General features: G+C 55.8%; 1 protein-coding gene across 5 annotated transcripts; it reads left to right on the plus strand.

Moving 5' to 3' along the window:
* Positions 1-34: 34 nt before the first annotated feature.
* Positions 35-13,886, plus strand: INKA2 (inka box actin regulator 2). Of its 5 annotated transcripts, none has more exons than XM_047082793.1 (3): positions 35-197; positions 7,511-8,183; positions 10,513-13,886. In XM_047082793.1, exon 3 carries the CDS (start codon positions 10,513-10,515, stop codon positions 11,311-11,313), a length of 801 nt encoding a protein of 266 aa, XP_046938749.1. In that variant the 5' UTR covers positions 35-197; positions 7,511-8,183; the 3' UTR covers positions 11,314-13,886. The 5 variants fall into 5 exon arrangements, with proteins under 5 accessions (XP_046938749.1, XP_046938748.1, XP_046938746.1 ...); XM_047082792.1 differs by having other exon boundaries at positions 7,511-8,173; XM_047082790.1 differs by having other exon boundaries at positions 36-197; positions 7,511-8,151.
* The last annotated feature ends 608 nt before the right edge of the window (positions 13,887-14,494 follow it).

The raw sequence follows: 14,494 nt of genomic DNA on the forward strand, positions 1-14,494 counted from the left end.
CCAGCCAGGGAAGCTGCTCTAAGTCCGGGCCTTGGAGCAGAGGCTCGGCTCGGCCCTGCGAGAGGCGCGGAGCGCGGGGGCCGGGGGCCGGTGTTCCCACCCGGGGACGCTCTTGTGGAGCCGAGCCCGGCAAATGGGCGCAGGAGGAAGAGAGCAGGGAAATGGACTGCTATTTGCGCCGCCTCAAGCAGGAGCTGGTAAGAGCGCAGCAGGCGCCGGGGGCCGGGAGGACTGCTCCGCCCCGACGGCACCTGGCCCCCGCCCGGGGCCGGCCGGGGAGCTGGGAGTATTCGGGCGGGGGAAAGCCAGAGAGGAGGGGACGGGCAGGCAGAGGGCAGGGCCTGTCCCGAGGGAAAGGGCCGCGAGGAAACTTGGAGCGAAGATATGTGAGTGAGGCAGACGCGAGCAAGTGACGGAGACCTAGCGACCCCAAACCCAGACTGAAATGCGCCCAGGGAAGTCGCTGGAGAAACGGGGGCACACTCCCAGACGGACAGACGCGCGGGAGCGGGACGCCCGGGCCGGCTTCTGGGGCCGCTCGGGGCGCCGCGGAGCGCGCGGGGCAGGCGGGGCGCGGGAGCAGGGGCCGGGCGCGCGGGCCGGAGGGCAGCCGGGGACCGCTGGCTCGCGGGGAGCTGGCACCGCCTGGGGCCCCCAGCCCCGCCGGGCTTGGCAGAGCTGGCGCGGCTGCGGGGGCAGGCTGGGCCGGCTGTCTGCCCGGGCTTGTCTGCCAGCAGGGAGGGGGCTGGCAGCTGGAAGGGCGGGGGAGGGCCCCGCGCCGGAGGAGGGGCGCCGCCTGGCAGATAGCGAGCGGAGCTGCGGGGGCCCGGCCAGATGTCGGGTCTGGGCGTGGGGAGTGCGGAGGGAGCGTGCGGAGGCCAGGGGTGCAGAGGTCGGGAGACGGATCTCAGTCTGGGACCCGGGCATCACCCAAGTCGGGGGCGGGGTGCTTCCAAAGCTCTGTGAGGCTGATTCTCGCCGATTTCATATACCACCCCCAACCCCCCCCCACACACCTGCCACCTTTCCTGTTCCTGCAACCACCCGAATTCACACAGATATGCACACCCCCCACCCCGGCCCCCGGGCCCACCTCTCTGTCCACCCAGCTCCTTCCTGTGTCTTTGCCCCTGCCTCTTTTTGTCCCCTTTAGTGTCTCTGGGAGTGGACCTCTCCACTCCTCACTTTTCTCCCGTCCTCTTTCTTCCCACTTTCCAAAGCCAGGGACGCCCAGGCTCTCAACAGCAGACCTGGACCCATGACTCTCCAGATTCCGTGACAGACTCTCCCACTAAGGCCTGTAAACTCTACACTCCCTTCCAGCAGCCCCCCCCTCCCCGGAAACTTGGCAGCTGTATCTGGGGCCAGTTTTTTGGGGGGAGGGCAGCTTGCAGAGCAGGTGTTCTCACTGATGCTTCCTGGTCAAGGCTCCCAGGCACTCTTCCTGTCTGTCCCACTCCAGGGTCTGCCTTCTCAGGTCAATGGTCACTTCTCTGGGACTTCCTCCTCAAGCCCTTTTTGTGGTTACGCACAGACGGTAAAGTTACCCAGAGAAATGCTGCTTCTGGGAGGGACAGAAGAGTCTCCACTGTGTTCCTTCCCACCCTCATTTTCACATGCTTCTCGTGTCAGTTTCGGATGGTCAGCCCCAGTCCACACATACACAATTCTGACTCTTCCCATTCATTTGTCCAATACCAGAAAGAAAGGTCAAGGTCATCACAGATAATGTCTGAAGTCCAAGGCCCATGCTGAAAAAAAGAGAATCAAATAGAGTCCTCTTTTTATGCTTGGAATCTGGGACCACACCACCCACCTCAGGATATGCCTTAATAGAGGGTTTGTGGGTGTTCCTGGCATAGGCTTGAATTTTAAAATCCTACTGATTTGCATTTTTTATAGCACCCTAGGTGGGAGGGGGGGTGAGGGGAGGAAGACAGTCTGTGGATGCCAGGAGAATAAAAAAGGCAAATAGGAATCTGCACTGAACTGAGCTCCAGGTCTTGATTTGCACCCTCTCCTGCCAAGGACTTGAGCCCCCAGTCCCTGGGAGGAGGAAGGGGAGAGGCTGAAGTCACTGAGCTCCCCATTAGCTTTCATTTGGCCCTTTGTCTGAGCAGCTTCAGCCTTTGACTCCCTTGGCGAGGAAGCCAAATGCCTGGCCTGGGGCCCAGAATGACACTCAGATGGGAGAGTTCTGCACCCTCCCCCCCCCTTGGTGCCCCGCCTCCTCCCCGGTGCCAGTCTGCCCAGAAGTGAGACAGAGCAGAGTGACAGGCAGAGGTATTAGAGTCTCACTCACTCCCTGACACCTCAGCCCAGTGCTTAGGTAGCTGAACCACATCTCAGTGCCTCAGTTTTGCAAATGGGAGTAAAGAAGAAAGTAGAGCTGAGTTAGCCCGTCTGGGCCCTTTGGCTCCTCTAAGGACTGTGGGGATTGAATTCAGTGCACCTTCGTTGTGACTGGGGTGGAAGGTTCTTGCTTTTTATACCCCAGGTCTGTAACAGGCATACAGTCGTTTTATGTCATGAGCTGGTGAGGGTGGGGGCAGGCAGTAGGGCTTGTGTGTTTATCCTAGGCAGAATCTTCCCCACAGCCGCAGAGGAGGGCTGTGTGTTGCCTGGCTTTGTCCTTAGGTTAGTAGATGCCCAGGAAGGACACTCATGTAATACTCGTCGAGTTCTACATTCATTTATGCCACTAAATCCCTTCAAGAAGCCTGCGTCCTACAGACGCTGGGTTAACCTGCTGGAAAAGGAAACATTAACAGGTTGTAAAATAATTTTTGTTAAGGGTGTTCTGTGGCCCTGTCCTTGGCTCAGAAAATCTAGATGAGAAAAGTGTGTTCCTGAAGACCAAAGTAACAGAATTCCTTAATTTCGTGGAGCAGAAAATTCACACTGTAGGGGCGTCTGACTTGGGCTCAGGTCATGATTTCACAGTGTCGGGCTCTGTGCTGACAGCTCGAAGCCCGGAGCCTGCTTCGGATTCTGTGTCTCCCTCTCTCTACCCCTCCCCTGCTCACACTCTGTCTCTGTCTCTCTCTGTCTCTCAAAAATAAATAAAACATTTAAAAGAGTTTAAAAAAAATTGCACTCTAACAAGTGAGCACTGTGGGGGGCAGGGAGGCTAAGGGTTTGGGGATCCTGGCTTGATTAGCTTGATGTCTAGAGAACTGGCCTTTTCCCCCTGCCTCGAAGAGGACAGAGATCAGGTTTCAGGGATGAAATGTGGCAGGAGAGTAGCAGCAGCTGACACACTTCTTCATTAGGATGAGGGGGTCAGGGCTGCAACAACCCAGCAGAGAACATGTCTCTCTCCCCTCCAGCCACCACAGAGGGGCCCTGCACGAACACAAGGCCTTGGGACCAGCTGTTCCTACACACTCCTCCCTTGAGGGCTTCCAACAAATGGGGTAGACACAGAAACTCAGAAGAAGCAGACATAAGATGCTCACGGGGTTTGCCTCATGAGTCAGTATCAGTGGAAAGCGAATAGAGTGTGTAAAGGTTGAGTGATAGGGGCTCATGAAGTCCAGCCATGCCAGGAAGGCTTCCTGGAGGAGGAGGAGGTTGATGGAGGCCACCTCCTGCAATATCTGTCCTAGCTTAGGCATGATGAAGCAGCAGAGGGGCTTCTCTTGGGCTGGAGAAGGTCCTTCTAGAACAACTTGGTATTCCTAGAAGGCAGTTACCTGGCCACAAGGTCAGGAGGTTCTGACATGTGGAGGAGGACCAGGACCTAAAGGCAAGAAAAGGAGCAAAGAAAGTGATGAAGAGATATGGGAGGAATAGCCTTCAGTTCTCGGCCTCCTTTGATGTTTAGAGCTGGGGTCGGGTCCATAAGCGAGGAGTGTGGAGCATGGGATTCGGGGGCAAGCCAACTTGAATTCCATCCTGGCTCAGGATGTGGCCCAGGCAGATTACTTAACCCCTCTGTGCCTTGTTTTTTTCATCTGTAAAATGGGTTTTTTAAAATACCTACCTGCTACAGCTGCTGTTAAGATTAAATGATTGATGCCTGTCCTTAGCACATAATACCACGCACATTGTGTTGTAGGCACTCAGCAAACACTGGATGGATTGATCGGGCTGGTGTGCATGAGTCATTCATTCACAGAACACATTAATGGAACTCTCCCTATGTTTAAAGCACTTTACCAGACACTGGTACTGTAGTTACAAATATAAACAGACACAGATTCTGCTTTCAGGGAACTCGCAGTTCAATAGGGGAGATGATGATGATAATAATAAGTGTTGATGTTAACATTTATTGATATGCTAGACATATAATGTATCATGTCACTTAATTGCCAAAGCAACTTGGAGATGTTGTACTTCCACTGTTCTCATTTTATAAATGAGACATGGGGAGGTCAAGTGACTTGGCCAAGGTCATCGAGCTGGTACGCAGCAGAGCTAGGGCTCAAACCCAGCCAGCCTGACTGCAAAGCTTGCACTCGTAACCCATGCATGCATGCATGTGTCCAGCAGAGAGACAGAGGGTGATTGCTACGTGAGAAGCACAAGTTCAGTGCTCTGAGAAGGGAGAAATGACCTCCAGCCAGGGGATCGGGAAAAGCTTTGTGGAAGAAGTAGCATTTGAGCTTGACCTTGAGGGATAAGCAGGGATGCGAAGGGGAGGAAAACCACATTCCAGGCAGATCATGAAACAACAGGAGTGAAAGGCACCGAGATGGAAGTAGCAAGGACGTCCGGATGCCTTCTGGCGGGGATGTTCGAAGACTACTTCCGTCTGGTAGAACATAGGGTATGTGCAGAGAAAGAGTGAGCAACGGGGCTGAAAGAGTTGTTGAGAGCAGTCTATGGGGCACCTTGAATGCCATGCTAAAAAGTCCGCTCTTCCCTCTATGCACTGCAAGAAGCAGGCCGAGAACAGTGCCCTGGGATCCAGGAGGTGGGTGGTCTGGGGCGGAGGGTGGTGGGTGGGGGGAGGAAATGGAGGCAGAGGCTGAGTTAGGTGGTTATCACAAGAGCCCATGAAGGAGAGTATGAAGGCCTGAACAAGAACGAAGAGGAAGGTTACTTCTGGAGGTCCCCTGGATGCCCAAGGAATTGGGACTGCCTGCTTTGGAGAGGAGCTAAAGCTGTCAAGGGCGAAGGGCGTGGTGAGGCTGAGAGGCAAGCTCCCCGCAAGGCGAGATTGGGCCCCTCTCTCCACGTGTCTGCCTCTTGCCCAAGCGCACAGGTCCCTGTAGATGGTTCCTTCGAGAGCGGGCTCACCCATTTCACACTTCCTTCTTTCTTTACCCTCCTCCCTCCTCCAGCTCTTTGGCACAGTTTCTATTTTACCTTCCTGTCGTGCGTTCCCGCCAAGAGCAAGGGACTGTGAAGGTCCCTATTCACTGGACTGCAGAATGGGCCACTTGGCAAAAGCGGGGCCTTTTCCCGTTTCCGGCCCTGAACCTCCTTGTAGCTTCCAGAGGGGCTGAAAGGAACTGTGTGGGGATCTTGTGAGTAATGGGGGTGGGGGCAGCGAGGCAGGGCCCACTGCCAGGTCCGCGGGCAAAGCTGGAGCCCGCGTCAAAGGATTCTGGCTGAGCGGGGAGAGGGCGTGAGATGGACGGATGGAGGGCGCAGCTGTGGGATCAGTCAGGGGCCTAGGAGAGGGCTTGGGAAGGTTGCCGAGGATGCTGGTGTCACTTTCCCATCCCCATGCCTCCCATACCACAAAGGCCCAGCGAGTGCCAAGGGGGACGGTGCTGTGCATGGGCAGCTGACCCCACACTACCCCTACCCCTCGAAGGCTCAGTGCTGCAGGGCCAGGATGGCGGGGTCTGCTTCCTGGCGGCATCTTCCCCCTCAGCTCCAGACAGACAGTGCTTTTTCCTTCTTCAGATGATTCAATGAAGAGGCACTGTCGGTGGAAAGGAACTGAATTAGGTCTTGGAGTCCCTCCAAGACTTCGTGCTCTTCCTCCCCGTATGATGGTAATTGCACTTTGCATGTCAGATTGGCTATCCTGGTTTCTTCTTGCAACAACCCCGCGAGGCTGAGAAGTCAGATCGTGATGACTCGGAAAGCCCACTGGGCTGGAGCAAGAGGGCCAGGCTTGGGGTCCCGGTCCTCCCAGGAATCCTTCCCAGTTTTGGAACCCCAGGCAATAGATCCACATTTCCACCAGGGGCGCTCAGGATGACATTAAGATCTGATACTCAGATGAAAACCTTTTCGTTTTAGATCCTTACTCTCTGTTTATGGCAAGTGCTATGCGTTTCCTATAAGTTCCTACAGAAATGCATTTATGTATACAAACAGATTTATGTAAAGCATTAAATGGGAGACTGGGTGATGAGGAGATATGGTGAAAACCACGCAGGAAGTCCAGGGAAGAATGTCGAGGAAGAAAACGAGCATCTCGGATCCCGTTTCTTCATCCATAAAGCAGGGTCACCAGCTTGCCAGAGTCACCGTGGGGTCCGGCAAAGCACGACGGAAGGATGCACACCGCATACACACAGGGGATCAGCATTTCACAGCCACCGCCCTCTGCCCGAGGTCATGCGGCCCAGTTAGGCAGCTAGGACTCCCCTGGGGCTCCTCACAAACGCCAAGAAGGTGCCCAGTGCCCATCCAGCTGGATTCAACTGCACCAGGAGAGACTAAAGTTTGACGTGAAGACCATATTTAGAATGAAACATTTCGAGGCCCAGGAGGTGCTGGGGGGCTAGGAGGTGGGTGGTGGCGGTTGTGCTTGTGAGGAGGCCTGCGAGGAGGAAAGAACTTCCGTGGTCTTTCTCAGCAAGGAGCCCCACACCCGTCTCTGGGATATGCTGTCAGGGGCAGTATGTTCGATGGTGGAACAGGCCAGTTCCTGCGCGTGCGCGGCAGTGAATGTGATTGGGGGTGGGCATGGGGGGGGGTGGCTGCTAGACCCACTGCCACTCGGACTAATCAAACCAATTAGATCCTCTTAGGACCTGTCCAACCGACCCCTGAGGGCAAGCTGGGTATTACTGGGTCCCTGTCCTGAGGGAGCATCGGAAGCCCTGGCACTGGGAGGCCAGAGAGGAACTCAGTCCCCTACAGCCTAGAGATTGGGATTAGTGACGACCATTTCTAGTTGGGATTTTCTCTGGCTCCTCTCCTCTGCTCCCACCCCACGCTGCTCCATCTTGGGTTCCCGAGGCAGGAGAAACCCTGGGATCTGAGAAGGTCCCACGCCCCGAAGACAGCAGCTTGCCCTCTGGCTCTTTCTCCCTGGGTGACATCATTCCCCCTTGGGGCCAGGAAAGGCCACTCCTCTCAGTCAAGACCCAGCTGATGCTCCTGCCTCCCCACTTCCCCCGGCCCTCCCCGCTTCCCACACTTCCTCCTTCTCTCGTCCTCCTTCTCACAGCTGCCTTCTGCCCTCAGTGTCAGCACCCTCGCTGGTGGGCAAGAGGATGCGGAGCTTTCCTTTCCTTCCTTGCTCTTCCTTTGGAGGGGGCCGGGGGGAGGACAGAAGGGACAGGACAAGAGCTGTGTTTCTCCTTGATCCCACCAGGTAGATGAATGGAGTCCTGTCACGACTGTGTGTTAAGGTCCACTGAGGAAGACGTGTTCTGGAAGTTCTCAGGAAGTCTTAAGATAACCACCAAAACTCACCTCCAAGCCATGTATAAACACTCATTACGTCACCTAATCTGTCCAGAGCTGCGTGAGGCAGAAACTCGTATTCCCGTTTTGAAGAATGGAGAAGTTGAAAAACGATTTAAATAACCGTCCCGGCCACACAGCTGCTGCTATGTGGCAGAGCTGGGATTTGAACCCTGTTCCATTTGTCTCTAGAAACCAAGACCTTAACCAATACAGAATATCATTTTCCATAGGGGTCTAATTTCACCTCCTGTTGACTTGACTGGGGCCTCTGTGTTATGAGCAGTCCCAAATTCATACATACCCACACATTCATTCTCACTGGAAAATGGTACAAAATGTCAGCATTATGTCTTCAGGATTTTTCCATACTGGAAGAGACTGAATGGGGTCATTTCATTCCTCTCACTGCCTCTGACCTGGACTGTGTTCAGCCTTCTGGAAGGATGCCTGCAAGTTCAGGCTTCTCGCCTGTTGGTGAAATGAAGCCTTGAGCCGTGTCCCTGACTCTTTCTCTCTGAGGAGTGCATTACTGCCTGAGGGCAGCAGGTCTGGAGACACAGGACTTGGGGTATTCAGTGGTACTCAATAGATGTTTTATGGGTGTGTCACAGGGGCAAGGTGCTAGCTGGGTTCTGGGGAGGCATAACAACGTGTAGATCTCAGACCCTGCCCTCGATGGTAAATGCTCAGTGAATGTTTCATGAGCAACTGAGCATTGAAATGTGGAGGCGGGGGGAGGGGCTGGGCCGCGTACAGAAGTAGCACGACAGACAAAGGCACTTGGGGTGTCACTGATGACGTTCTGACAGCAGCAGGGGGTATGCATATGGGAACAGTGACATGCTTCTGAGTGGCAAGTGACAGGATCACAGGAGTGTGGGAAGACTGAGCTGGTGGCCGGAAGGCCTTCGAGGAGGGTTCTGCATTCCAGGAGATGGAAAAGCAGATGTGAGACCTCTGGGGACAGGAAGAGGGGCAGAAGGTGGAAACAAAAGCCAAACGGGACTCTGAGGTCCAAGTTGGGGTGACAAGGAAAGGGGTATGAGAGAAGGGGCAGAAAAAGGGAAGTCAGAGAAGCAGTTTGCGGGAAGGGACCTCAAGGAGGTTGGTTTGAGGCTTAGGGTCTCCTCTGACTCTGCCCTGGGTCTTCCCAGCTGCGCTGAAATGCCTCCAAAAGGAAGGTTTCAAGAGGCCGGAAGCCAAAGAGGTCAGAGCAATGGGCCATTGGCAAGCGCAGCCACCTCACAGGCTGTCATAGCTGCCACTCCAACGGAGCCCGCTTCCCGGGGGGGGGGGGGGGACTGGGAGGGTCTGGCAAATCCCAGGGTCTCCAGGGCTCCCACCCACCACACTCAGCTGAGGCCTCCTTGCCTTCAGGGACACTCAGTCCTCCAGCTGCTTAGTGCTGCTGGCTCAGGAGAGTCTGGCCTGGTCCCCTGCCCCTGCCAGGGTCGGGGTTGCCAGGTGAGGGTTTGACCGCAAAGCCTGAGAGTGTCAGCTGCCAGTGCAGTGCCTCTGTGCCCACCCTCCCAATCCCTCCACCCCTGCACTCCGTGGGCTTAGTTCTGTGCATTATGACCAGGCTGGGCAGTAAGATGATCCCCACGGGTCTCTGGGGGGCTTAAGAAACAGATGGTCCCCTCACGCGAGGGCTTTTGCTCTTGGTAACACGAGCAGATCCGGGGAGGGAGCCGGCGGGACGAGGGCAGCTTGGGCCGTGAATGTTATCAGACCACGCATCCCCTGCCCGCCTCCAAACTCGGCCCTCACCCAAGTCAGCCTCTCAGCCCCTTCCAGCTGGCACCTGGGACTCGTGCCTTCGACACCCGCAAAGGGGCTGGAGGGCTGGCCCCCAGGGTCCCCACTCTTGGCCAGAGCGGGGGAGCCACTTGGGCTGAGAAGGCAGGAAGAGCACCGGAGCCAAGTGTAAGTGCAGCTGAGAGGGGGAAGGCAGAGAAGGGCCGGGAAGGGCTTCTGCACACAGGAGCATCCTGGCCTCCTTGTCTCTCTCCTGAGCGGCCAGATGTGCACAGCAGTGAAAGGAAGCCCCCGGCCTAGCCTTTTCCTTCGGGAATCTGAGCTCCTTGTCTTGCCCTCATGTCCTCCAGCCTCCTCCACCACCCTGGGGAGGGCAGAGTAGCCTTAAGGCCCAGCTCCTCTGTCCAGCCATCTTGAGGCAGGCAGTGCTTGGTATATAGCATTTGGAGCAAGGTGTCCTGTGTCCAAGGCCCAGCGATATGACCTAGATGACCTTAGGCAAGTTACTTCACCTCCGCCATGGTTAACTCACTAAAATGAGAGCACTAATGGCAACCTCACAGGGTTTATATAAAGATCTTGAGACGTGATGTGCCTAGAGCAGGTAGCTCAGTTCCTATTACATAGCAAACATGCACAAACTGCTCTTATCGTGGCCATCATCATCGTCATCGTCATTGTTGTCTCAGGGAGGCTCGCAAAGAGGGCGCAGCACCTCGTAAAAAGACAAAGACGGCCACCACCATTTCGCGCACCCTCTTGTATCTGCGTCGTCTCGAGCAAGCTACTCACACGTCTCCGTTCCCTCATCTAGTACTAGTCACTACCTCATAGACTAGTTGGGGAGATTAGCCACTGATCCATTTATATGTGTGTCTGTATTTACATATATGTAGCTGAGGACAGCACCTGCCTTAGCACGTTAGCTGCCATTAATATGATTTCCTTTAGCCATATGGGCATTAAGATTCCTCCTCTCCCAGCTCCCATCTGCACTGCACTGGGCCCTGTGGAGGTGGGGTCAGTGGAGGGGCTGGAATGACCCCAGAGGTGTATGTTTGGGCGGGCGTCTAGGTTCAGGGCCAGTAAGGGGCAGCGCTTCCCCAGCCCCCCGTGGCTCATGGGCCTGTGCATTTCTGTCCCCTGCAGATGTCTATGAAGGAAGTGGGTGATGGCTTGCAGGATCAGATGAACTGCATGATGGGTGCGCTGCAAGAACTAAAGCTTCTTCAGGTGCAGGCAGCACTGGAACAGCTGGAGATCTCTGGAGGGAGTCCTGCCCCAGGCTGCCCTGAAAGCCCCCGGACACAGCCCCAGGCCCCTGCCAGGCCCACGGCCTGCTCCTCCTCCAACCAACCTTTTGGCACGAAGTTTCCGTCCTGTAGGAGTGTCTGTGGGAGGGATCTGGTCCCCCTGACCAGAGCACAGCTCCCAGAGCACCAAAGCTGTGCCCAGCAGGGGCCAGAGCTGGCGGAACCGGAAGACTGGACCTCCACATTGATGTCCCGGGGCCGGAATCGACAGCCTCTGGTCCTAGGTGACAATGTTTTTGCGGACCTGGTGGGCAACTGGCTGGATTTGCCGGAACTGGAGAAGGGTGGGGAGAAGGGGGAGGCGGGGGAGCCCAAGGGGGAGAAGGGCCAGCCCCGGGAGCTGGGCCGCAGGTTTGCCCTCACAGCAAACATCTTTAGGAAGTTCCTGCGCAGCGTGCGGCCTGACCGAGACAGGCTGCTGAAGGAGAAACCGGGCTGGGTGACACCCACGGCCTCGGAGCCCAGAGCCGCCCGCTCACACAAGGTCAAGAAGCGGAGCCATTCCAAGGGCTCTGGACACTTCCCCTTCCCGAGCACTGCCGAGCCCAGAAGGGGGGAAAGTCCTTCCACAAGCTGCCCCAAGGCCCTGGAACCCTCACCCTCTGGCTTTGATATTAACACAGCTGTTTGGGTCTGAATCCTAGAGACAGAACGTTGACTGAACCCAAAAGGTCCAGGTCCCCAGTGCTGGGCCCTGGGAAGGATGGGGGGAGGGGGGCGGGTGCTATGGCTTTCCAAAGCCTAACTCTGGGTTCCTTTTTCCCAGGAAGGAGGGAAAAGAAGCGAGAGTGTCTGGAGTAGGACTAACAGGCATGTGGTTGGTAGAGGCTGTGGTGGGGGCTGGCTGGTGGGGAGATGAGGGTTCCCGGACTGAAAGATTGAGAGAGTGGTGCTCACCTTGGGGCTGCAGGTGATGAGGGGCATGGGGCAGGAGACCAGGAAATTCTTACATTCCTTCACTGCCCCAACGAAACATTCTGTATGGATTAGGGCACTGGGGCCTCATGTTCCCCTAGAAAGGCCCCCAATAAAGACCTTGGCTCCTGTATCCCCAACCTTATAACCGCTGGCATCCCTGGCAAAGCACTGCTCCAGGCACAGGCATGAAACCCCAGCCCTCCTGGGATAGGGATCAGCAGAGAGGAAACTTCCCACTCCCACCTCTCCCTGTTGGCCTTCAAGATTTCAGCCCATACCTGGATCCTGGGAAATGGGCCTAATAAGGAGTGTATGTATAAGGAGTACTCGAGGGAGTCCTATGTCTTTTCAAAAGCACAGGAAAGATATCTGTATAGCACTTTAAAGTTTGAAAGCCTTTTCATATACCATATCCGTTATCTCCTTTTGAGTAAGCAAGTAAGGCAGTTTAGCCCCCTTTTCCCGATGAGGAAGCAAGCTTAGATATGCCACCTGCGGGCAGGTGGCAGATCAGCGCAGGGCTGACCCAAGGGCTGCAGCAGGGCCCCTGGAGGCACAGGAGCTCCTTCCCCAACACCCCGCCTCCAGCACTGAAAGCCCCCCTCACCACCTCCCTCCCCCGCCCAGCTCCGGACGCAGGCACAGGGCGTTCACCAGCGAGGCCAAGGTGGGCCCATAAGAAATACGCCCCATGTTTTAGATTCCCAGCTCCACCCCACGATCGGGCGGCTGGGGGAAGGGCGGCAACTCCGCTCCCTACTCGAGGCGCCTAAAGCTTTCATGGAGCGGCGCGCGTGGCTGTCCGCGCCCCCCCCCCCCCCCCCGCCCCGGGGAGCTGCCGGCCCGCCCACGCCCCGCGGGGACCGCCCGCTGCTTGGGAAAAGACAATGTGGGTCCCTGTTTGGGCCGGCCCGCCCTGGAGGCACTCCCCCTCTCCCCGCCTCGCTCCTCCAGACTGAGCTCCTCTCCGCTTGATGGGGGGGGGGGGGGTGACAGCTGCAATTAGAGGCAAGACGGCTTCCCGCCCTCGGCGCATTAACAAATTGGGAGAAGAAAAATAACAAGAAAGGCTCTTCCTGCATCCTGGACCCCCGGAGACCAAGCTGGAGGAGGAGGCTTAGCGCAGCAGCAGCACAGCGGGAATTGGGGGGCGGTGAGGATCTCGCTCAGATCCCCACGCAATCAAATCGTAGAAGTTTTTGTTGGCGGAAGCTACGAGGGGAAGGTGCTAATTTCATTCATTTCCTTGAGCGCTCGCTATCTGCCAGGCAGTGTGCACAATTTGTCTTTCAGACTTCAGAATGACCCTAGAAATGATTGTCTTCCCAGTAAGTGGGTGGAAGCCCTTGGGGGTCACATAGGCTGCCCAGATTAGGCTTCTGGCTCATGGAAGAATCAGGATTGTCTGGCCGCAAAAACGGCCTTTCGTACTCTCCCTGAAGTTGGCCAGTTGAGGCAGCGCTTTCTGGAGGAGCAAGGCCCTACTCATCCTTTCTGTCTCCCCACAGAACTCTGATATTTCAGTCCTGGGAGAAGGCCTGTTGGCTGTGGCTGCCTTGGTGATGGTGGTGCTGTGTGCATATGTTCAGTGTGTGTGTGTGGGTGGGTGGGTGGGTGGGTGTGGGTGTGGGTGAAGGCTCCTCCCACTGGGTGGTGGTGAAGTCACCAGCTCCCAGTTCGGAATGATTCCGCAGGAAACCAAGTCCCCTCTTGGCCATTCATCTGTGACTCATCTGTTTTGTGGACCAGTCATAACAATCCAGACCCAACTGAACAAAATTTTATGAACATCTCCTAAAGGCCGGGCATCGGGACAGGATCAAAACACAGCAAGGAAGAGGACCCGGTTCCTGGCTCAAGGGGTTCAGTAAGAAGAAACAACTCTTTACCCATCAGTTAGCCAGAAGGGATCCAAGGGAATGAACTCATTTTAACTGGGCCAGAACAAAACCATTAGGAGTGACATTTGCTGGCAACAGAATCCCCAGGCCTGGGGCAATGCTATCGCCATCTTTGCGTTCGTTCGTTCACGTTTCCTTCTCCCCTCACTCTGGAAGTGGCTGCTGTTGCTCTTATTCTGCATGGAGAGGCCCTGGGAAGTCAAGCAATTTGCCCAAGGTCACAGCCACAGAGCTGGGATTGAAACGGTCCCAACAGACTTCCGGCCTTGTGCTGTTCACACTACCCCACAAAGTGTCCATATCTGCTCCAAAGCCAAGTCAAGAGCAACAACAGAACCTGTCCTCCCCATATTATCCATGCATGGATAATAAATGGAATGCTTATTGTCCACTGGGGGAATTTTGCTCTGGTCTTGACAAGGGCTGGTAGAATGCCCTCATCACTAGGTCATGCTTTGCTAATGAAACACAATTCACTTACACCCCCTGCCCCGCACCACTAATTTTTCCTTTTCCCTCCTTTTCTGGGCTTTGGTCGTGACAGGATGGAGACTGTATTCCACTGAAGCTGAGGGGAGAGGTGAATGGGAATGTCTGGGGCCTACGGGATGTAGGAAAAGTGTAGGGGTGGGGAGCAGCAGGAGGAGGGGGAGGTAGGGAAGGTAAGCAGAGGGAAATTGACAGTTTAACTCTGCCCCTGGGGCTCATTTTATGGCTAATTAGGACATGCAAATAAGCTGGAAGCTCATCTAATACCCTCCCTGGCACGGGGCCCCGCGTCACACCTGGCCCACTTCCCTGGCAGGTACGGGGGACCCCCTGATTGACCCAGACATCTGCTCAGGCCCCCACCTGCTTCTCTGTGGCTCTGTGGTCACTGTGTCTCTAGATGTTCCCTGACCATAAACAGGACCTAGAAGAGTCCCTACCGGGCCTGCGGGATCTCCTGGCTTCCTTTTTCTTTCCAACCCTTCAGATCCGGGACCCCTCTTTCCCGGA

The sequence above is a fragment of the Lynx rufus genome, unplaced genomic scaffold (assembly GCF_022079265.1).
Source record: "Lynx rufus isolate CCGP_SWC_20201006 ecotype Redwood Valley unplaced genomic scaffold, mLynRuf1.p SCAF_2, whole genome shotgun sequence".
Lineage (NCBI taxonomy): Eukaryota > Metazoa > Chordata > Mammalia > Carnivora > Felidae > Lynx > Lynx rufus.